The sequence below is a fragment of the Scyliorhinus torazame genome, chromosome 6, assembly GCF_047496885.1.
Source record: "Scyliorhinus torazame isolate Kashiwa2021f chromosome 6, sScyTor2.1, whole genome shotgun sequence".
Classification (NCBI taxonomy): Eukaryota; Metazoa; Chordata; class Chondrichthyes; order Carcharhiniformes; family Scyliorhinidae; genus Scyliorhinus; species Scyliorhinus torazame.
The window spans coordinates 199,197,468-199,220,086 of NC_092712.1; the positions used below are offsets into that span (position 1 = coordinate 199,197,468).

General features: G+C 52.1%; 1 protein-coding gene and 1 non-coding gene across 6 annotated transcripts in view; one reads left to right on the top strand and one right to left on the bottom strand.

The window, feature by feature from the left end:
• The window catches only part of cdk6 (cyclin dependent kinase 6), a 387,685-nt gene that overhangs the window by 206,806 nt on the left and 158,260 nt on the right, over window positions 1-22,619 (bottom strand). For all 5 annotated transcript variants that reach the window (XM_072509294.1, XM_072509295.1, XM_072509296.1 and 2 more), the window contains exon 4: window positions 13,136-13,303. In XM_072509294.1, the coding sequence (XP_072365395.1) occupies window positions 13,136-13,303 (168 nt within the window). The remainder of the gene's footprint in view (window positions 1-13,135; window positions 13,304-22,619) is intronic.
• trnat-agu (transfer RNA threonine (anticodon AGU)) lies at window positions 10,787-10,861 on the top strand. The gene has a single exon. It is a non-coding gene; the product is annotated as a tRNA-Thr (tRNA).

The following is a 22,619-nucleotide window of genomic DNA, read 5'->3' on the forward strand; positions in this document are numbered from 1 at the left end:
CAGCATCGCTCTCACTTTACAGACGCACCATTAACTTGCATCCCAGATGAATATCATGGAAGGATTCCGGAGGCTACCCAAGAGACTAGCTCTTTCACAGTAGAAACCTGTCGCCCTTATGACCCGCTAGCAGGAATTCTTCGGCATTCAGAACTTTACAGAAACCGTTTTCCGCCAGAAAGCTTTTGCTTTGATAATCCAGACTTGCAACATCTAGTGGGTGAGATCGGATTTTTCAGTGGAAGGCTCTCTGGCAAAGCTCATTGTTTGAATGAACAGTCTCTTTGTCAGCAGAGAATGTGGGTGCAGTAGCACGTGAATGAATGAGGAAAGCAAGAGGATTCTTTCAACAGATCTAGTGATAGGCACATTTTTTGGGGACTGGGTGCTTAGTATCTGTCTTCAGCATCAATTATGTAATGAAGTGTTTCTTCAACCTCTGTAGAGCTTTTTGAGCAGCCAGCTCGTTTGCTTTTGATTGTCAACCATCAGTTTAAAAAACAGCATTCAGAATTGTGGAAACATTTGCAATTCGCAGTTGTCAATATTTCAAAAAAACACGTGAGAAAGATGTTTTTTTAAATACCAGTTGGGATGTAGTGAATTTGCTTCACACTTTTTACATTAAATATTTAGTGATGCAAAAAATCATTAAAGTCAAAATGAAACAATTCTGTTATCATGTTTGTCATTAAAATATCCTATCTGGACTAACTGTAGTCTTGGAACAAAACAAAACCTCTTGATGTTGAAAAGTTGTGTTGCTGCAGTGATGTGAAGTCTGGTCTGTTCTTTCAGATTTTAATTAATTCAGTAGACAGTTTTGTTATGAGTTTTTATTTAGGTGGGCACTGCTGGCAACGTTAGATTTTATTTCCTATCCCTCATTGACCTTAACTGATTAGCTTTCTAATCCCCACTTCAGAGGGCAGTTAAGAGTAAATCATATTGCTGTGCACTGGGAGTCACAAGCAGGCAAGACAGAGTATGCACAGCAGACCTCAGGCAAAATTCCCCCATCTGGGGAGTAAGTCGCTTGGTGGGAGGGGGAATGTGGAGTGTTTCCCCGCTGTGGAGGTCGGTGAGAAAACAGACCAAATCTTCCAGCCCCGACCTCATTAACTTTTTAACTGGGTGTTTTGTGCTGTGTTTGTGGCAGGGCAGGCCTCATGGCACTTCGTCTGCCATTCTATCTGGACGCCATATTGAAAAGGCACCCAATATCACTGATGCAAGTTGGACCCCATCTATGACACCAAATCTGGAAGATCCACCTGTAGATACTCCCCCCACACTGCTGTGGTGTTCCGGGCTGCTGTTGGCCTCCTTCGTGAAATCTGGAGGCAGCCGCAGGCATTGTTCAGTTGAGTCCCAGCATCTGCACGCCATGTCATTCCAGGCATGTTTTGCACTGGCATGTTTCCCTGCTGGCACTGTAGAGAATCGGACATGGGTGGTCCCATTAGTGGAATGTAAATGAGTTTCACACAGGTCTCCAGCAGGTTTCCCAATCCGCCATGGCAGACACCCAGTGGAAAATCCTGCTGCTCCCCCACCCACCATTGGCCTGCTGGTTGTGGGTTAGGGAGAATTCCAATACTTCTTCCCAAAAAGACTTTTGTGAACCAGTAGTTGGATTATCACCATTACTGATAGAATATAATAGCTACAGTGCAGAAGGACGCCATTTGGCCCATAGAGTCTGCACCGGCCCTCCAAACGAGCACCCTATCTTGGTCCACTTCCTCGCCCTATCCCGTAACCCCATAACTCCAAACAAACTGCACATCTTTGGACTGGGGGAGGAAACCCAGAGCACCCAGAGGAAACCCACCAGACACAGCGAGCACATGTAAACTCCACACAGTCACCCAAGGATGCAATTGAACCCGGGTCCTTAGTGTGAGGCAACAGTGCTAGCCATTGTGCCACTAGCTTTTTATTGTAGATTTATTGAATTAACTGGATTATGTCGCTAGATTATTAGTCCAGGATTCTAGATCACTAGTCCAGTAACATAACCAGTATCGTGCGGAAAATGTGCAAGAATAAATTAAGGGGAATACTATCTATGCAAGATGTGCCAGTCTTTTGTCTCTAAGTAAGATAGATATTTTACATTTAATAAAATAAAAGTGGTTTTCTAGTCTTCTACCACATTGAGCTCCTTTCCTTTACCTCCCAGGAGTGGATTCTTTGCTTTAAATTGGAATCATAACTTTGAAAGACTTCAGAGTTCATTCAGAGTCACATCAGCACAGAAAAAAACACACTATGTTGGTCCACGATTCTCGCCATCATTAGAACAAATGGATCTTATTAAGGAAGTAGTATCATGGGGCAGCACGGTAGTACAAGTTGATAGCACTGTGGCTTCACAGCGTCAGGGTCCCAGGTTCGATTCCCCGCTGGGTTACTGTCTGTGCGGAGTCTGCACGTTCTCCCCGTGTCTGCGTGGGATTCCTCCTGGTGCTCCGGTTTCCTCCCACAGTCCAAAGATGTGTAGGTTAGGTGGATTGGCCACGATAAATTGCCCTTAGTGACCAAAAAGGTTAGGAGGGGTTATATAGGGGTTATTGGGTTATGGGGATAGGGTGGAAGTGAGGGCTTAAGTGGGTCGGTGCAGACTCGATGGGCCGAATGGCCTCCTTCTGCACTGTATGTTCTATGTTCTATGACATTCAAAAAATAATACAACTAGGCAGAGTCATCATGGTTAAGTGAAAAGGAAATAGAAGTTCTTTAAGTACGCAACAGCAGCATAAAGGGTAACCATCAGGTGTGATGTATTTGGATTTCCAAAAGGCATTTATTTGATAAGGTGTCACATAAAAAAGTTATTGCACAAGGGCTACAGACCAAGCACTGGAAGGTGGAATTAGACAGAATAGTTCTTTCTTAGGACATAAAAATAGGAGCAGGAGTAGGCAATTGAGCCTCTCGAGCCTGCTCCACCGTTCAATATAATCATGGCTGATCTCATCATGGCCTCATCTCCATCGTCCTGCCCGTTCTCTGTAACCCTTCAACCCATCATCAATTAAACACGGTCAAACTCCTCCTTAAATTTACTCACTGTCCCAGCATCCTTCGCGCTCTGGGGTAGCGAATTCCACAGATTCAGGACCCTTTGGGAGAAGTAGTTTCTCTTCATCTCGGTTTAAAATTTGCTACCCCTTATCCTGAGACAAGATTATTACAAGTGCTATATAAAGAGAGATTGCTTTCTTTGTTGTCCCAACTTATACAATGTAAAATATATTCAATATGTAATTACAAAAATGCATAACGTAAAAGAACATTTGCCATATATATCACTTCATCTCCGATACTTTTTGGGTCTTTGTGGAGCAGTTTGGCTGACAACATTTGTTTTAGAAAAACAAACTTGAAAATTATGCTGAGTGATGTTAATGTACAAATACTCAATTCTACTGGTATCAATTCTTTTGTCCACTATTTTAATGCAGTAATAATACATTTGAAACAGAAAGCCGTGACCATACGCAGTACGGGCTTGGGCTGAGAAATTCCAAGAAACATGTGCAGCACATAAGTGTCAGGTAATGACCATCTAACACTAATTGTATATAGTTTCATGTCACCCCCGCCAGACTCATTTGTAACAGGGGGTGAATGTGGTGAACCACTGTAATAGGAGATGTAAGGTAGGACCTGCACTACAGGTTCGCCGGTAGCTCCTGCCGGCTGGGCTCCGCCCATGGAGAACTGTATAAATATGCATGACCTCCAGTGCCCTGCCATTTCGCCAGCTGCAGCAGGAGGCCACGCATCTGACTAATAAAGCCACAGTTGTACCCAACTTTAGTCTTTGTGCAATTCATCGTGCATCAATTTATTACAGTCAGATTTTCCACAGAATGGATATCAGAATTAAGCCCGATCGCCTGCAGCTGGATCCGCACTCGCCCAACGCCAGAAAAGACTTTGCTCACTGGCTAGCATGTTTTGAGGCCTACATCAACGCGGCGGACCCCGCGCCAATGGCGGCTCAGAAGATAAATGTCCTGTACTCCAGACTGAGCTCCAGCGTGTTCCAGTTGATCCAAGACGCCACGAACTACACAAAAGCAATGGAACTCCTTAATGAACACTACGCGCAGAAGGCGAACACGCTCTTCGCCAGGCATGTACCCGCCACCCGCTCGCAACTACCTGTCCATTGAAGACTTCTGGTGGGCCCTAATTCCACTCGTCCGGGACTGTGACTGTCAGGCCGTTACGGCCGCCGAACACGCGAATCTCCTCATGCGCGATGCCTTTGTGACGGGGATTGCGTCGGACCACATCTGAGAACGATTACTGGACGGGGCCACGCTCGAACTAGTGGAGACAGAAACCTTGCCGCTCTCCATGACGGTCGCATCCCGTAACGTACAATCGTACCACTCCCGCCGCGCTGCCCACCCTTCTACTCCTTCTTACTCCTCCTGGACCCCGCCGACGACCTCCTCAGCTGGGGCCCTGCCTTCCCAATACACCTGCGCCGCAGGCCGATCCACGCACCCCGGGAGTCCCCGCTGCTACTTCTGCGGCCAGCAGAAGCTCCACCGCCAAAACTGCCCGGCCCGCACTGCCGTTTGTAAAGCCTGCAGTAAAAAGGGCCACTTTGCGGCTGTGTGCCAGGCCCGCGCAGTCGCAGCGATCGCGCCCGCTATCGCCCCCTCCCCCATGCCAGACGCGCAATGGGAACCGCCATCTTCTCCTCCCGGGTCCATGTGCGAGCAATGGGCGCCGCCATCTTGTCCCCCCTCGGCCACGTGCGCCCCATGGGCGCCGCCATCTTGTCCGGACCCCGCAATGTGCGCACCATGGGCGCCGCCATCTTGTCCCGACCCCACAATGTGCACACCATGAGCGCCGCCATCTTGTTCCTCACAGGGTCTCCGGACATCCCGACATCGGAACCGCACACGCTCGCCACCCGAAGCATCCGATGGCTACCCGCAGCTCACTTCGATGACGCTGGACCAATCTCACCCGCACAACCTGGCCACTGCGTCGACGACGGTGAAAATCAACGGCCACGCGACCTTGTGCCTGCTGGACTCCGGGAGCACCGAAAGCTTCGTTCACCCAGATACGGTAAGGCACTGCTCCCTCGCAGTCCACCCTGCCAATCAAAGGATCTCCCTAGCCTCCGGATCCCACTCCGTCCCGATCCGAGGCTTTTGTACAGTCACCCTCACGGTCCAGGGCGTAGAATTTAGTAACTTCCGCCTCTATGTCCTTCCTAATCTCTGCGCTACACTCCCGTTGGGCCTGGACTTCCAGTGCAACCTCCAGAGCCTCACCCCCAAATTCGGCGGGCCCTTACCCCCCCCCCCCTTACCTTTTGTGGCCTCGCGACCCTCAAGGTCGATCCCCCCTCATTTTTGCCAATCTAACTGCGGATTGCAAGCCCACTGCCACTAGGAGCAGATGGTACAGCACCCAGGACAAGAACTTCATCAGGTCCGAAGTCCAGCGGCTGCTTAAGGAGGGTATTATCGAGGCTAGCAACAGCCCTGGAGAGCCCAAGTGGTAGTGGTTAAAACTGGGGAGAAACACAGGATGGTCGTGGACTACAGCCAGACCATCAATCGGTACACGCAGCTCGACGCGTACCCCCTCCCACGCATATCTGATATGGTCAATCAGATTGCGCAGTACCGGGTCTTCTCAACAATTGACCTGAAATCCGCCTACCACCAGCTCCCCATCCGGAAGTCAGACAGGTCATACACGGCCTTCGAGGCAGACGGTCGCCTCTATCACTTCCTTAGGGACCCTTTCGGTGTCACAAATGGGGTCTCGGTCTTCCAAAGAGAGGTGGACCGAATGGTTGACCAGTATGGTTTGCGGGCCACCTTTCCGTACTTAGATAATGTCACCATCTGCGGCCATGACCAGCAGGACTACGATGCCAACCTCGATAAACTCCTCCGCACTGCCACTCTTCTCAACCTGACCTACAACAAAGAGAAGTGTGCGTTCAGCACGACCCGGCTAGCCATTCTCGGCTATATAGTCCAAAACGGACTTCTCAGGCCCGACCCCGACTCCATGCATCCCCTCATGGAACTTCCCCTCCCCCACTGCCCTAAGGCCCTCAAACGCTGCCTGGGGTTCTTTTCCTGCTACGCTCAGTGGGTCCCAAACTATGCGGACAAGGCCCGCCCACTCATTCAGTCCACACAATTCCCCCTCGCGGCCGAGGCACAACACATTTCGCCCGCATCAGAGCAGACATCGCCAAGGCCGGGATGCGCGCAGTGGACGAGTCACTGCCTTTCCAAGTAGAAAGCGACGCTTCAGACGTCGCCCTTGCCGCCACTCTAAACCAGGCAGGCAGACCCGTGGCATTCTTTTCCAGCACCCTTCATGCCTCTGCAATTCAACACCCATCCGTCGAAAAGGAGGCCCAAGCTATCGTTGAAGCTGTGCGGCATTGGAGGCATTACCTGGCCGGTAAGAGATTCACTCTCCTTACGGACCAACGGTCGGTAGCCTTCATGTTCAATAACACACAGCGGGGCAAGATCAAAAATGATAAAATCTTGCAGTGGAGAATCGAGCTCTCCACCTATAATTACGAGATCTTGTATCGCCCCAGTAAACTCAATGAGCCCACAGACGCCCTCTCCCGAGGTACATGTGCCAGCGCACAAGTGGATCAACTCCGGGCCCTACACGACAGCCTTTATCACCTGGGGGTCACTTGATTGTACCATCTGGTCAAAGCTCGCAATCTGCCCTACTCCGTCGAGGAAGTAAGGACAGTCACCAGAGACTGCCAGGTCTGTGCGGAGTGCCGGCTGGACCATGCGCGCCTGAAGGCTTCCCGCCCCTTTGAACGACTCAGCGTGGATTTCAAATGGCCCCTCCCCTCCACCGACCGTAACACGTACATTCTCAGTGTGGTTGACGAGTACTCCAGATTCCCCTTGGCCATCCCATGCCCCGATATGACGTCTGCCACCGTCATCAAGGCCCTCAGCACCATCTTCGCTCTGTTCGGTTTCCCCGCCTACATCCACAGTGACAGGGGATCCTCATTCATGAGCGATGAGCTTCGTCAGTTCCTGCTCAGCAGGGGTATAGCCTCCAGCCGGACGACCAGCTACAACCCCCGGGGAAACGGGCAAGTAGAACGGGAGAATGGCACGGTTTGGAGGGCCGTCCAGCTGGCCTTACGGTCCAGGAACCTCCCAGTGTCTCGCTGGCAGGAGGTCCTCCCTGACGCTCTACAATCCATCCGGTCACTATTGTGCACCGCCACTAATAACACACCCCATGAACGTGTTTTTACCTTCCCCAGGAAGTCCACATCCGGGGTGACATTCCCGTCTTGGCTCGCAGCGCCAGGACCCGTCCTTCTCCGTAGGCACGTCCGACTCCACAAGGTGGACCCCTTGGTGGACAGGGTTCATCTGCTCCACGCCAACCCTCAATATGCCGACGTTGAGTTCCCCGACGGCCGCCAAGATACTGTCTCACTCAGGAACCTGGCACCATCAGGTTCCACCCCAACACACACCCCCCCCACCCCTCCCACCGCGCTGCCAATATTGACCCCACCAGACCACCCCCCCCTCCCCTTTTCCACACAAGAGGACAAAGAGGCCTTCGACACGCTCCCGGAGTTCCCCGATGACTGGCCAGCATCCGCACCGCCACCACCGCCATCGGTGCCACCTCCACCACCGATTTCGCCGCCATCGTTACGCCGCTCCCAACGAAGCACCAAAGCACCGGACCGGCTGAACTTCTGACGGCCTCCGGACCGTCAACATGGACTTTTCTTTTTCCTACCACTGTACTGAGAGGGGTGCTGCCTGTCACTCTAACACAGGCTTCGATTTCTCTAATCCCGAAAAAGGACAAAGATCCCTTTGAGTGTGGGCCGTATAGGCCTATTTCACCTCTAAACACTGACACGAAAATACTAGCTAAGGTTTTGGCGAAACGTTTGGAGGGGTGCCTACCAGAAGCGACCTCGGAGGATCAGACAGGATTTGTCAGGGGCCGGCAGCTGTCGTCCAAGATCAGGAGGCTTTTGAATGTGTCGTCCTCTGTGGAGAAGGTGGCAGAGGTAATCATCTCCATGGATGTAGAGAAGGCCCTTGAAGGTGTGGAGTGGAGCTACCTCTTCGAGGTCTTGGGTGATTTGGGTTAGGTACTACTTTTATTTCCTTGATGAAACTGCTATATAATGCCCCCACAGCTTGTGTCCGGACCAAAGCTGTGAGCTCAGGATATTTCCGACTACACAGGGGCACGAGACAGGGTTGTCCGCTGTCTCCACTATTGTTTGCGCTAGCGATTGAACCTTGGCCATTGCGCTTAGATCGTCAAGGCAATAGAAAGGTATTGGGTGGGGGGTGGTGAGGAACGTATGAGTGCCCCTTTACGTGGGCGATTTGTTGTTGTACATTTCTTTTTTTAAGTTGTTTATAAAAAAAATTTGGAGTACCCAAGTATTTTTTTTTCAATTAATCGGCAATTTAGCGTGGCAATTCACCTACCCTGCACATCTTTAGGTTGTGGGGGCAAAACCCACGCAGACACAGGGAGAATGTGCAAACTCCAGACGGACAGTGACCCGGGGCCAGGATCGAACCCGGGTCCTCAGCGCTGTAGGCAGCAGTGCTAACCACTGTGCCACCATGCCACCAATTTGTTGTTGTACATTTCTGATCCACTCAGTTATACATACCTAGAACATACAGTTCAGAAGGAGGCCCATCAAGTCTGCACCGACCCACTTAAGCCCTCACTTCCTCCCTAGCCCCGTAACCCAATAACCCCTCCTCACCTTTTTTGGTCACTAAGGGCAATTTATAAAGGCCAATCCACCTAACCTAAGTTATGGGAGAAATTATGGAACTGTTGAAAAAATTTGGATCCTTTTCAGAGTATAGATTGAATATGAGCAAGAGCGAGATGTTCCTGGTAAATTCCCTGGGGAAGAAGACAGATCTGGGAGGCTATCTTTTAAGCTGGCCAAGACGCAGTTTAGGTATTATGGGATTCAAGTGGCGCACGATTGGACACTGTTGCATAAGTTGAACGAAGGGCTGGTTTAGCTCAGTGGGCTAGACAGCTGGTTTGTGATGCGGAACAAGGCCAGCATCGCGGGTTCAATTCCCGTACCAGCTTACCAGAACAGGCGGCGGAATGTGGCGACGAGGGGCTTTTCACAGTAACTTCATATTTGTGACAATAAAAGTATATTATATTACTTGACCAGTCTGGTGGAAGAGGTGAAGGGTGACTTGAAGAGGTGGGATGCCCTCCTACTAACCTTGGCAGGTAGAGTACACATGGTCAAAATGAACATTTAACCGAGGTTTCTATTAGTGTTCCAGAGTCACGATTCTCACTGTAGGCTTCCCCATCCCCTCCCGACTAGAATCTGCCATCATCACCCTTAGGCTCCATCCCCGTATCCACTCTGAATTGAGCCCACCTAAGAAGGCCCCGACCCAATCCATGACCAAACTCATCCTCCATAACTGCCAGATAACCTCCCTCCACCCGCCCCCCCCCCCCCCCACCACATTGGCTAACCACAGCAGTCCGCCCCCCACATTTCGCTTCTGTTCACTCGCATTCCTTGATAGCATAATGATTCCCACTCAAAGGCCCCCCAAAAACCCACCATCCACCCAGTCCAAAACTCATTCCCGTTCCTTCGCTCATACCCTGCACCTAGCCCAAAACCAGAAACATCATCCCAACATGGTCTCTCTACAGAGCATTCTCAAGCTGCCCCACCCCGACGCCATCAACAGCTCTTGCACTGAGCAGAGCATATCCAACAGAGTGTGTCATGATATTCAAACATACATCATAACACACACATAATGATAGACAGAGCAACGGACCAATTAGCACACATAACACGACAGCCAATCACAGACAAGAGCAGACACAGTATAAAACAAGAAACACGACACTTCCTAGGCAGTCCATCTGGAGACGGCACAGGGCCAGGACCTCAAAGCAAGACACTCACACAGTCACAACGTGCTGAGTACCAAGTCTGATGTATAAATAGTTTAATGGAATAAAACTGCGTTGTACCAATCGCAACCGTGTTGGTTCGCCTGTACCTCAGAGCACCCAACACTTCAGAGTGCATTAAAACTATACACTATGCCCCCAGCACAGAAGAAACCTTCGAAACAAGCAGCAAAATACAAACAATACAAAAAATACAAATGACCCTGAAAAATACAAAAAACGTAGGCTGTTGAAGGGGGGGGGGGGGGGGGGGGGGGCTGCAAAACCCCATTACAACGCAAACATAAACAGATAACAAATTTTCACAGAGATAACATTTCCACCCAAGATCTCCCCTCAGCCCCCCCCGAGTTTATGTTCCTTAATAAAGTCATTCGCCTTCTCTGGCATCCCAAAGTAATATTCTAGGCCATCAAAAGTTACCCAAAGTCTAGCCGGGTACAGCATCCCAAACTAAATTTGGCACCAATACAGCACTGCCTCGGCCTCGTTGAACCCGCCCGTCTCCTGGTCAACTCCGCTCCAATGTCCAGAAAGATCCAGATTCAGTTTCCTTCCCATTCACAATCCTGCCGCGTCCTGGAACTTGTGCGTACACACAGTCACCGCCTGTGGCAGCTCCCCAGCTCTTGGCCTCTGCCTCAGTGACCTATGAGCCCGATTCACCTCTAGGGCCTTGTCCAGCACCTTCTCTTCTACCAACATGGCCAGCATCCTCGCAACATAGTCCGTTGCACTCGTTCCCTCCACTTAGATTGGCGCTGTGGCTTAGATGGTTAAAAGCGCCTGTCTAGTAAACAGGAAATCCTGAGTTCGAATATCAGCAGTGCCTTCATACCTGAAGGGGTTTAGCACACTGGGCTAAGACAGCTGGCTTGTAATGCAGAACAAGACCAGCAGCGCAGGTTCAATTCCCGTACCAGCCTCCCTGAACAGGAGCCGGAATGTGGCGACTAGGAGCTTTTCACAGTAATTTCATTGAAGCCTACTTGTGACAATAAGCTATTATTATTCCTCCGGAAGGCCCACAATCCGCAGAATTTTGCCGCCTGGACCTATTTTCCTGATCCTCCACCTTCGCGCACAGCATCTTACACATGGCCCCCAGGATTGCCATCACCGCCTCCAACGACACAAACCGATCACTCTGGTCAGACACCACCTTCTCCACCTCTTGAATTGTCGCCCCCCTGCACTTCGAGGCTCTTCTCCACCCATTCCAAGGTCGCGTGGGGACATGTCACTGCCCCCTCAATTGCCTTAGACCAGTCGTTCTGCATTTCCTTACGTCGTTGCCGAAATTCGACCTGAATGAAGTTCATCAACTACTCCATTTGCAGCTTTCCAATCATCGACGACCCTCTGCCATTTTTATAATTTATACTGCGCCACAAATCTTCTCCAACTCTTTAGCCAGGGCTCTCACTGTCTTCTGTCGGGTTTGGTAACCCGTAGACATGCCCATCTGGGGGAGAACTTATCCCCCACTACTCTCTGCACAAAATGTCTACTGAAATTCCCCAAAATTCGGGTGAAAGGGGCCAAATCAAAGTCTGCAAGCAGGAGCCGCCCTGTGTGCAACCACGCACTGCATGGCCGCCATTAGAAGTCTCCAGGGTACCATCTTTGATCTCTGTGGAGCCAGCCTTGTCAGCTCCAACAGGCCCCGGCCCTCCCAGAGTGATGGCGCACACTGGGCCCGCAGATTTTTTGGACTAAGAGCTGGAGAATCTGGTCTGAAAACTCCGCTGTGTTTTGTCATAATATACACACAAGTATATGATGGTGCACAGACAGACAGTGAGTGGCACAAAGGATGACCAATGAACATACAGAACACAGCAGCCAATCACCAGACAGGACACGGCCACTATATAACCAGCGGGCACTAGTTTTCCCGCTCTCTTGGCATGCAGCCTCTGAGACAGTCAGAGCCTGTGAGCAACAACTAGAACATCCACCATGTGGTAGTAAGATAGTCTGGTCAGGTTAGCCTCAAGTCTCCAGTCAACTGAGCATAGTGTCACCCCACAGTTCAAGCATGTTTAATAGTTAAGAGTTTAATAAAATAGAGTTGCATTTCTGCAAGTGTTGGAAGCCTGTCTCTCTCTCTGCGACAGTAAACGCAGTCCTCGCAGACCCAGCTTACCCAACACAACATGTTTCTCGGCAGCTTTCAGTCAGACCCTGACACTTTGCCATTTTGGGGGAAAATTCCACCCTGCATCATTGATCTTTCACTGTCGCTGGGCCAAAATCCTGGAACTCTTTTCCTAACAACACTGTGGATGTACATCTACTTGCAGCAGTTCAAGAATACGGTTCAGCACCACCTTCCCCAGTGCAACTGGCAATGAGCAACAAATGCTGGCCGAGCCAGACATGTGCACATGCCGTGAAAAGCATAAATGTTTACAAGTTGATTTGAAGTGTTAACCCAAAGAAATTTAATATGAATACATTAAGCTCACGATAGCATCATGCACAGTCTTTCCCCGACTTAATGAATAATATTTACCAGGGAAAGAACACAGCTAATGAAATCGTATGTACGGAGAACAAGTGCTGGGCAGAGCTTGCTTTTGGTTCCAAAATGAAGAAAAGTCACCAAATTGTTAAAATATTTACACATCCATATGAGAAAATGTTGCCAGTGGTCATAATGAATTGAATTAATCAGTACATGCCATCTGGGTTGCCTTAGCCTGTTCTTCTACTTGGAATTATGGGTTCTTTCTCTTATATGGGCCTTCTTTTCACAGTAACTTCATTTGAAGCCTACATGTGACAATGAGCAATTTTCATTTCATTTCAACCAAGCACAGCCAGACAACCAAAGATACTTGAATGCCAAGTTGCCTGATATGAAGATACAGAATTAGCTCAGAAAATAAATTACAGAACATACGGGGACAAAAAGTATCTAATTACTTTAAAAGGAATTTATTGAGTTTCGTCCCTTTTATGAACCGTTTCAAGGCAGGCAATTTGGTCCATCGGAAGGAACACTACCTTTCCCCCCACTTGAAACCGACCTGGAAGATAAAACGTTAATGCCCTTCCATTGGTTGCAAGGTATTCTCATAGGAATTATTCAGGAACTTACCACTGAGGTAAGTGCCATCTGAAAACTATAGATGCGTGCCAAGCCAAAATCAGCCAGCTTTATTTGGCCGTTGCTGGTTACAAGTATATTTTGGGGCTTCAAGTCTCGATGAACGACACGATGTGAATGAAGGAAGTCTAGTCCACGAAGCAGCTGGAACATCATATCCTACATAAAAGGAAAGGAAAATGGGACATTAGAAAACCTTTTTCAAAACTTCTTTACATGCCATATTTTTGGTTTAAAAGTTTCAAATACTATAATACTTTAATTTTTGTTTGTTTCCCTGGAAATAAAATTCTCACCTTTGGTACTTACACCACATTTAGTCATTTCTAAATCCTCCGCTGCGACAAAGTATGTTTTGCTGCACTTTAGTGAGAGTAATAAATGTCATTTAAAATAGACCTCTGATGCCACAATGAACATGCATTCAAATTGACTAGTGCTGCTTACTGGGACTTACTTTGAAAGACCTACTGGCCGCAATTGTGCACTTGGGCGACTAAATTGTCCTGCCGGAGCCGATTTTCACCTGATTTGGCTCAAGCTGGGAGTGCAAATCACTGAGCAATTCAGCGTTCCACGCCATGCATATTTATTTAACCCTAACCCTAACCCTAACCCAAACCCATATTTATGCATGGCGAGGAATACGAGGGATTCCCTAGGGAAACCCACCATCGGGCTGCTATTCTGAACGGATGGCCCAATAGCTAAGTACCACTGTCGGTCGGCCGGCCCAATAGCTAAGTACCACACGCCCCCCCCCCCCCCCCACCCCCCGGCGCCGCGGTCACTCCCCCACCCCCCCGCACCGTCAGCCACCCCTCCGTGCCGTCGGCCACCCCCCCGGCGCCGCCAGCCACCCCCCCACGCCGTCGGCCACCGCCCCGTGCCGTCGGTCACCCCCCGTGCCGTCGGCCGCCCCCCCCCCCCGCGCCGTCGGCCGCCCCCCCCCCGCGCCGTCGGCCACCACCCCCGCGCCGCCGGCCACCCCCCCGCGCCGTCGCCCCCCCCCCACCCCCCGCCGCCGCGCCCCCCACCCCAGAGAGAAAAGGGAGCTAACGTCTCGAGTCTGGATGACTTTGTCCTGCTCAGATTGTCCAGTAGTTTCTGTTTTTGCTTCAGATTCCAGCATCCGCAGCAATTTGCTTTTAACCAGAAATTAAGGGATGGCTTGCAGCTGATCTGAGGGGTTTGAATACAGGTCACAGCTGTTCTCTTTCCAGAAATGAACACATGGAGCTTCCAGGTAAGTGTTACAACTGTAATCATTTTCATTGCTTCGCATCCTCGTCATCGGACGAGGCCTGGTGTTCATCCTCCTCCTCCAGCATGTTGCCCCTCTGCTGCGCGATGCTGTGGAGGATGCAGCAGGCCACCATGATGTGGGTGACTGTCCTAGTGCTATACTGGAGGGCCCCTCCAGAGTGGTCCAGGCACCTGAACTACATCTTCAGGATGCCAATGCACCGCCCGATCATGGCCCTGGCCGTGGCATAGGCATCGTTGTGGCTGGTCTCCGCGTCGGTCTGTGGTCTCCGGATAGGTGTCATCAGCCATGACCATGCAGCAGATAACTCCTGTTGCCCAGGAACTAACCCCTCGCCCGGGGGTGTGCCTCGAAGGTGAAGGGAACCGTCGAGTGTGCCAGTATGAAGGCGTTGTGCACACTGTCCGGGTATGGGGTGCAGGCGTGCATAATGTGCATCTCATGGTCGCACACCAACTGTAAGTTCATCGAGTGGAACCCCTTTTAGTTCGTGAAGACCAGCCCCTCATGCGGCGGTGCTCATAGGGGGACATACGTTCTGATGATCAAACCCTGGACCTGGGGCATCCTGATGCTGCCAGCAAACCCGCGACTCAAGCATCCTGGTGAGCTTGGTTCACGTTGAATTTGAAATGTTGTGCCGACCGGGCATATAGGGCCTCCTTGATGGCGCGGATGTACCTGTGCATCTGTGAGGTCTACAAGATCCCTGACAGATTCCCACTTGGCGCCTGGAAGGACCCTGTGGTGAAAAGGTTCAGCATGACTATCACTTTGACAGCCACTCTGAACCGGTGTCCTCCTCCATACCCCCGTGGTTCCAGGTGCGCTTCGATCTGGCAGATATGCCGCACAGTCCCCCTGCTCAGCTGGAGTCGTCGATGACATGCTCGGTCTGGCAGGTCCTCGAATGAAAGGCACTGCTGTTATATACAAGGCCTGATGCGGCCCGTTGGATGGCTGACTCTCCATCCTCCCGGATATCTCCTGTCCCTCTGGGACAAGCTCCACTGCTGCAGGGCACCCCCCAATCAGCTCCTACTTGTACAGCCTGAGTGCATCCCCCAGGGATACGGCAGCTAGAATGATAGCAACCATTCCTGGTTAGATTCAGGAAAATCCATTCTCTGCAAGGGGTGAAAGGCAGGCATGTTAACATGGCATGTATCCCCGTGCCTAGCCAGCTCCAATGGGCTGCACGGTGAACCTGGACTGCTCTGCATTCCATGCTCCCGCATATACCTCCGCCCCTCCCCCTTACTTCCCCACATCCACCTTCAGCCATTCTCCTCCTCACTGCACCCCTGACCCCGTCCCTGCCGGCATGGGTAACCGGTGACTGGTGCTACCCATGTCAGAGGTACGATCTACAGCCTCCATCCGGTGCCCTTCTGTAGGGGCTACCATGGGCTTTCCCCTTGGGTGGGCCTTGTGATTTCCCCGCCGGCGGGTGGCGTAGGCATTGCTATTCCTTAGTATCCTCCTTGCAATGACATACAGTGCTGGCCTGTGTCCAGCATCCTTTGGTTAATTTGTGCGTTCCTCCTTTAGGGGAATTTCTTCTCCTTATCTGGGTGAGCAGTGTGCCCTTACGGGTCCTGTTTCAGTCTATTAGGTTAAGGGGAAAGTTTCCCTTATCGTGTCAGGGAGGAGGGAATCAACCCCCCCTCCCAAAATGTTCAATGAATGGGTGTCTTGATGATTCTTCTTCTCTTCGGTAGTTGATATTGGGGTCTCCTCTGTTGAGGTTGATGTGACTTTTCTAGCATCAGTTGGGCTGGTACGCTGCCCCAGGTGCAGGTAGTGAGGGGCAGGGTCGACTGGGTGATATGTCTTGCTGTGTTCTGGGTATCCCAAGGGTACTGACTCTGTGCAAGAAGGTTCTGGACAAGGCCAGGTCTGGTACTGTGGCTGATGTGCTATTGCTCTCTTGTGCTTGGGAAAGCCCTTCTCAAAAGCACTTATTCGGGACATCCTGAGAGGCTGAGGCTGTTTTGAGATTTGTTTTGAGTACACTTGGTTCACTGATTCCTAAGTGCACGTGGGTGTAGGTCTGGGCCAGGTCCTGTACTGTGGTTGATATCCTGTTGCCCCTCTTTTGGTTGGGAAGTGCCTTTGTCTGAACAAGCAGCCTCTTCTCTTCTTTGTCATCTGGTGGAGGGTGTGCACTGGAGGAACATGGGCCTCTGGATGTGACCTGGTCCTTTATATGCTGAGACGGTCTGATCCTGGTAGGTTTCTTTTTTTGTTAATCCTGCCTTGGTTAGTTTGTTGGGCGGCACTGACTGCAATGACTATAATCCGCACCTATTGTATGAATATTAGTTGGCCCACTCTGTATAAATATGTGGAATGATGATCATTCTGTACTGTGGGTTTTGTTGCATCTTGTGGTATGTGTAAAATATTCTTTTAGAATTGGGGTTCTGTAAATTTTCCTCGTCATGTTTTCTTATTGTCATATGGGGTTGTTTATATTCATATGAACATATCATGGTTCAAACACACACACACACTAATGGACAGATCAACGGACCAATCAACACACACACAACATCACAGCTAATCACCAGTGAGAGCACACGCACTATAAAACGGGGAACACCACAATTCCCGTGGATTCCAGCAGGAGATAGCTCAGAGCACAGAGCTCACAGCGTGCCACTCAGACATAGACCATGTGCTGAGTGCCTCTCTAAGATAGTGCCAGGGTTGGGTCCACAGGTTAACTGGTAAAGTAGGAACCACAGCCAGAAGTATACAGTAGATGTTATCAAGAATAATAAAACAGAGTTGTACCATCGACAACCGTGTTGGTTCGTTTGTATAGCGCAACACCCAACACAACAGGGGTTACAGAATCTGTGACTGGGTGTCCTGCAAGGGTACAGATGGGTCTGATATCTAAGGGAAGGCTGCAACAATGTGTTGTTGGTGCCTCTGGTATTGCTGGAGTTGAGGGAGATCATAGAATTTACAGTGCAGAAGGAGGCCATTCGGCCCAGCGAGTCTGCACCGGCTCTTGGAAAGAGCACCCTACCCAAGGTCCACACCTCCACCCTATCCCCATAACCCAGTAACCCCACCCAACACTAAGGGCAATTTTGGACACTAAGGGCAATTTATCATGGCCAATCCACCTAACCTGCACATCTTTGGACTGTGGGAGGAAACCGGAGCACCCGGAGGAAACCCACGCACACACGGGGAGGATGTGCAGACTCCGCACAGACAGTGAACCAAGCCAGAATCGAACCTGGGATCCTGGAGCTGTGAAGCAATTGTGCTATCCACAATGCTACCGTGCTAATGCATGTTCTATTGCATGTCTGAACATGGTGTAAAGATCTTGGGCGAAATTCTCCGGTATCGGCGCCGACTGGCGCCCAAACCGGCGCAAATCAGTCGGGCATCGCGCCGTCCCAAAGGTGCGGAATCCTCCGCATCATGGGGGGGCCGAGCCCCAACCTTAAGGGGCTACGCTTGCGCCGGACTAATTTCCGCCCCGCCAGCTGGCGGAAAAGGCCTTTGGTGCCCCGCCAGCTGGTGTGGAAATGACATCTCCGGGCGGTGCATGCGCGGGGGCGTTAGCGGCCGCTCACTGCATCCCCGCGCATGCGCTGTGGAGGGAGGCTCTTCCGCCTCCGCCATGGTGGAGACCGTGGCAAAGGCAGAAGGAAAAGAGTGCCCCCACGGCACAGGCCTGCCCGCAGATCGGTGGGCCCCGATCGCGGGCCAGGCCACCGTGGGGGCACCCCCCGGGTCCAGATCGCCCCGCGCCCTCCTCCAGGAACCCGGAGTCCGCCCGCGCCGCCAGTAAGGTAGGTGGTTTAATCTATGCCGGCGGGACAGGCATTCTAGCAGCGGGACCTCGGCCCATCCGGGCCGGAGAATCGCGATGGGGGACCGCCAACCGGCGCGGCGCGATGCTCGCCCCCGCCGAATATCCGGTGCCGGAAAATTCGGCAACCGGCGGAGGCGGGATTCACGCCAGCCCCCGGCGATTCTCCGACCCGGCGGGGGGTCGGAGAATCTCGACCCTGATCCTGAATTCTTGTGGTTGCACGTAGTCGCTGCCTGGGAAGGCGTGCATCGTTTTTGCATGCTTTCCTTCTCTCCCTGGTTCTTTGGTAGTGCATATAGGGGTCACAAGTGAGTCTAATGATTGTACTTGGTCAGCCATATTGCTCTTCCCTCTCCCCCTCTGTATCTCTGTATGTGGGCCATTTCTGCTAAGCTGTACCATTTCAATGGTTCTGTTGCATCATTTGTTACAAATTTGCTACATTTGTTAAAATTCCACCCTCAAAAGTCACACTTTGAACTCTTGGGTGGAATTTACCGGCTATTCACACCGGCGGGATATTCCAGACCCAACGGGGAAATCCCATTGACAATGGTGGGACTAGAAAATCCCACAGGTGGGCCGCTTCAGGGTTGGTCAGTAAATCCCGCACCTTCTTTTTGTGGAATTTACAGTACAGAAGGTGGCACCGGCTCTTGGAAAGAGCACCCTACCCAAGCCCACACCTCCACCTTATCCCCATAACCCAGTAACCCCACCCAACACTAAGGGCAATTTTGGACACTAAGGGCAATTTAGCATGACCAATCTACCTACTCCTGCACATCTTTGGACTGTGGGAGGAAACCGGAGCACCCGGAGGAAACCCATGCACACACAGGGAGAACGTGCAGACTCCGCACAGACAGAGACCCGGTCAGACTCATGGGGCACAATCTGGTGAGCACCACACTGCTGCTGATGTACATCAGGTGGAGGCAGGAACCCCCAGGCAAGACAGCAGTCGGAGGTCTGCTGGATCCCAGGACCCAGCTGGGTCCCAGTCTTATGCTGAGCCTCTGGAAGTGGGTTATCCGGAGCTGATGGAGACGATAGGGAGCGGCCGAGACATTCAGAGGGAGATGTCAGCATCAGTCCAGCAGATCCACAGCCACTTGGAGGAGTCCCAGAGGCTACGAGCACAGGAGATGGCGCCGGCAATGAGTGGCACCGAGGCCAACACTGCTAGGGTGGCGACTGCAGTGGAGAGCCTGGTGCACAATTCAGCACCATGAGTGAAGGTGTTCAAGGCGTCACGCAGTCGGTGACGGCCATGGCTGAGGGTCTCAGCAGAATGTCTGACTCGCTGGGGGATGTCACCCAGTACCAGGCCAACCTTGATGAGGTTCTACGGGACGTGTTCCTCTCTCAGATGGGCATAATCAAGGCGCTGCGAAGCTTGTCCCAAACACAGTTGGGCATGGCTGAGGCACTGCAGAGCATGTTCTAGTCACTGAGGAGCATTGCTGAGGGTGTCGACACCATAGTGCGGACCATGGGGAACCGCAAAGGCTGACAGAGCCAGATGATGCAGGGGCTGCCGGGGCTTGAACCAGCTGGCCCTACTGGTTCCAAGGTGAACCCCAGGGGCCTATGGGTACCGATCGGGAGGAGGGGGTTGCCAGCCCGGACCCGTCCCATGGAGTGGTGACATCGGCCACCAGCTCCCCCGAGTTCCCCCCCCTTGAGGCCTCGTCTCACAGGCAGCGCACGGGACAGCCCCCCCCCCCCCCGTGGTGCTCACCCAGCCTCCGGCCGTGCACATGTCCCCGGAACTTGTGTCACATCACCTGTTCAGATGTTGACTGCTGCGTTGTTACTGTGGTGTTGCCTCACACATTGTTCAGGCACAGTGTCCAGGCATCAACGTGCAATTGGAATGCGAGGCAATGACTCCACATTCAACAAGGCCCGTCCACCCACAGGAATCTACTTGACATGTGTGAAGTGCTCACTTACCCATGATTGCCAATTCCCTATTAGCGATAGCCTTCAAACGTGCAGCCAGTGTCCTCAGCAATCAGTAGGGGTTATGGGTGATCGGTGGGGCAGATGGGCAGGGACAAGAGTTGCCCCAGAATGAGGTTGGGATCCAGGCATTGGCATGGTGGTGCTGCAGGTGATTGCCCCCCCAGTTGCCCCCCACAAGCACCTCCCTCACCCCCACCCCTGCGGAGGGTCCCCTACTCCCCCGCCGAGCATCGAGGTGGCAAGCCCAGCAAACTCGGGCTCTTTGCCTGTGAGCAAAGATGGCTACTCAGTTCCTTGGCTGCCCACAGAAGCCCTTCTGTCAGGTTCATGTTTTTCAAAAGAGCGTGAGCACTTGCTGGGGCTGCCAGACCTTGAAAAAATGGCGAGCTGAAAGGAGGCAATTATAGCTCTCAAGGGGAAGCCAAGTGCCTTTATAGCACTGCTTGTGGGATAGAGAAGCATTGGTGTTTCGCTCCAACCCCAAGCTCCTTCCTATCAGGTAGCTCCCTCTCGCCCCATAGAAAGCCTCATCGGGTCAGAGATCACGGCCGGGATTCTTCCCCAAACGGCGGGGCGGGCCGTACTGGCGCCAAACAGTGGCGTGAACCACTCCGGCGTCGGGCCGCCCGGAAGTTGTGGAATCCTCCGCACTTCCGGGGACTAGGCAGGCGCTGGAGTGCTTGGCGCCACGCCAACCAGCGCGGAAGGGCCTCCGCCGGCCGGCGCGAGTTGGCGCATGTGCAGAACTGCTGTCGTGATCCCTGCGCATGCGCAGGGGGTTTCTTCTCCGCGCCGGCCATGGCAGAGCTTTACAGAGGCCGGCGCGGAGGGAAAGAGTGCCCCCATGGCACAGGCCCGCCCGCAGATCGGTGGGCCCTGATCGCGGGCCAGGCCACCAAGGGCAGGATTCCCCGGCGCCACCCCGAGGACTCTGCGGACCGCCCTCAGAGGCAGGTCCCGCCGGTATGGACCTTGTGAATTTCACGCCGGCGGGACCGGCCGAAAACGGGCGGCCGCTCGGCCCATCGGGGCCAGGGGAATTGGCGAGGGGGCCACTGCCAACTGCCCCCGATGGGCGTGACGTGATCCCCGCCCCTGCCAAAAAAACGGCATCGGAGAATTTGGTAGCCGGCGTCGGAGCGGCGGGGCGGGATTCACGCCGCCCCCTGCCGATTCTCCAACCCGTCAGGGGGTCGGAGAATCCCGCCCATCATCTCTCTTTCCACAGTCTGGAATTGGAACGGCCCTCCATCCGTCTCCCAACACAAATCTGGGACCAGACGTATCTGGTTCTGCTGTCTGTTCCATGGTGGTCCCCACCCAACTACCAGCCAAGTCTGCCAATCAGACTGGCTTTTGGGAAACAAATCAGGGCCAAATGATGCTGATAGAATCATAGAATCTCGACTAACGTTTCCAGATATTTGGGTTTCCTGCCTGAAACTCTGTTCTCCCCCCTTCCACTACCCTCTACTCTGCATTTCCCTAATTGCCACTCGCCTCAGCAAATATCCAGGCCTTAATCTCTGTAACAAGAACGAACTAAGAGATTACTAGATGCATCTTGGTATATCAGGGGTAGTCGATCATGTATAAAACCAACCAAGTGCTCCAGATTCAAATCCTGCCTCATCTCACTAAAGTGTTTCAATCTGGCTTCAAAAAGATCAGATAGTGAGAGTTTGGTGACTGAGGGAGTGCTGAATTTGGTGCATTTGAGTGCTATAGTGAGAGTTTGGTGACTGAGGGAGTTAGGTGAGGAGGGAGTAAGGTGCTCCTTTCATTTTGTTTCCTACATTTCCGCAAAGAATGAGAAGAGAGCCAGGAGTTTACAGAGAGTGCAGCTGACTGGGAGCAGAGTCGGAGGGCGGAGATCCAGTTGGTCCACAGGGCAGCTATATTCTGTAAGGTAAGAGGGGATGGAGGCTAGGCCAGTTTCATGCTCCTCCTGTCGGATGTGGGTGGTGAGGGATACCACCGGTGTCCCCGCTGACTATACCTGCGGGAAGTGCACCCAACTCCAGCTCCTCAAAGACCGTGTTAGGGAACTGGAGCTGAAGCTGGATGAACTTCGGATCATCTGGGAGGCAGAGGGGGTGATAGAGAAGAGTTACAGGGAGGTAACCACACCCAAGGTACAGGACAGGAATAGCTGGGTTACAGTCAAGGGAAAGAAAACAAACAGGCAGACAGTGCAGGGATCCCTCGTGGCCGTTCCCCTTCAAAACAAGTATGCCGTTTTGGATGCTGTTGGGGGGGTGATGACCTACCGGGTGGGGGAAGGCCCTTGCGGCCAGGTCTCTGGCACTGAGTCTGGCTCTGGGGCTCAGAAGTGAAGGGGGGAGAATAGAAAAGCAATAATTGTAGGAGATTCAATGGTTAGGGGAATAGAT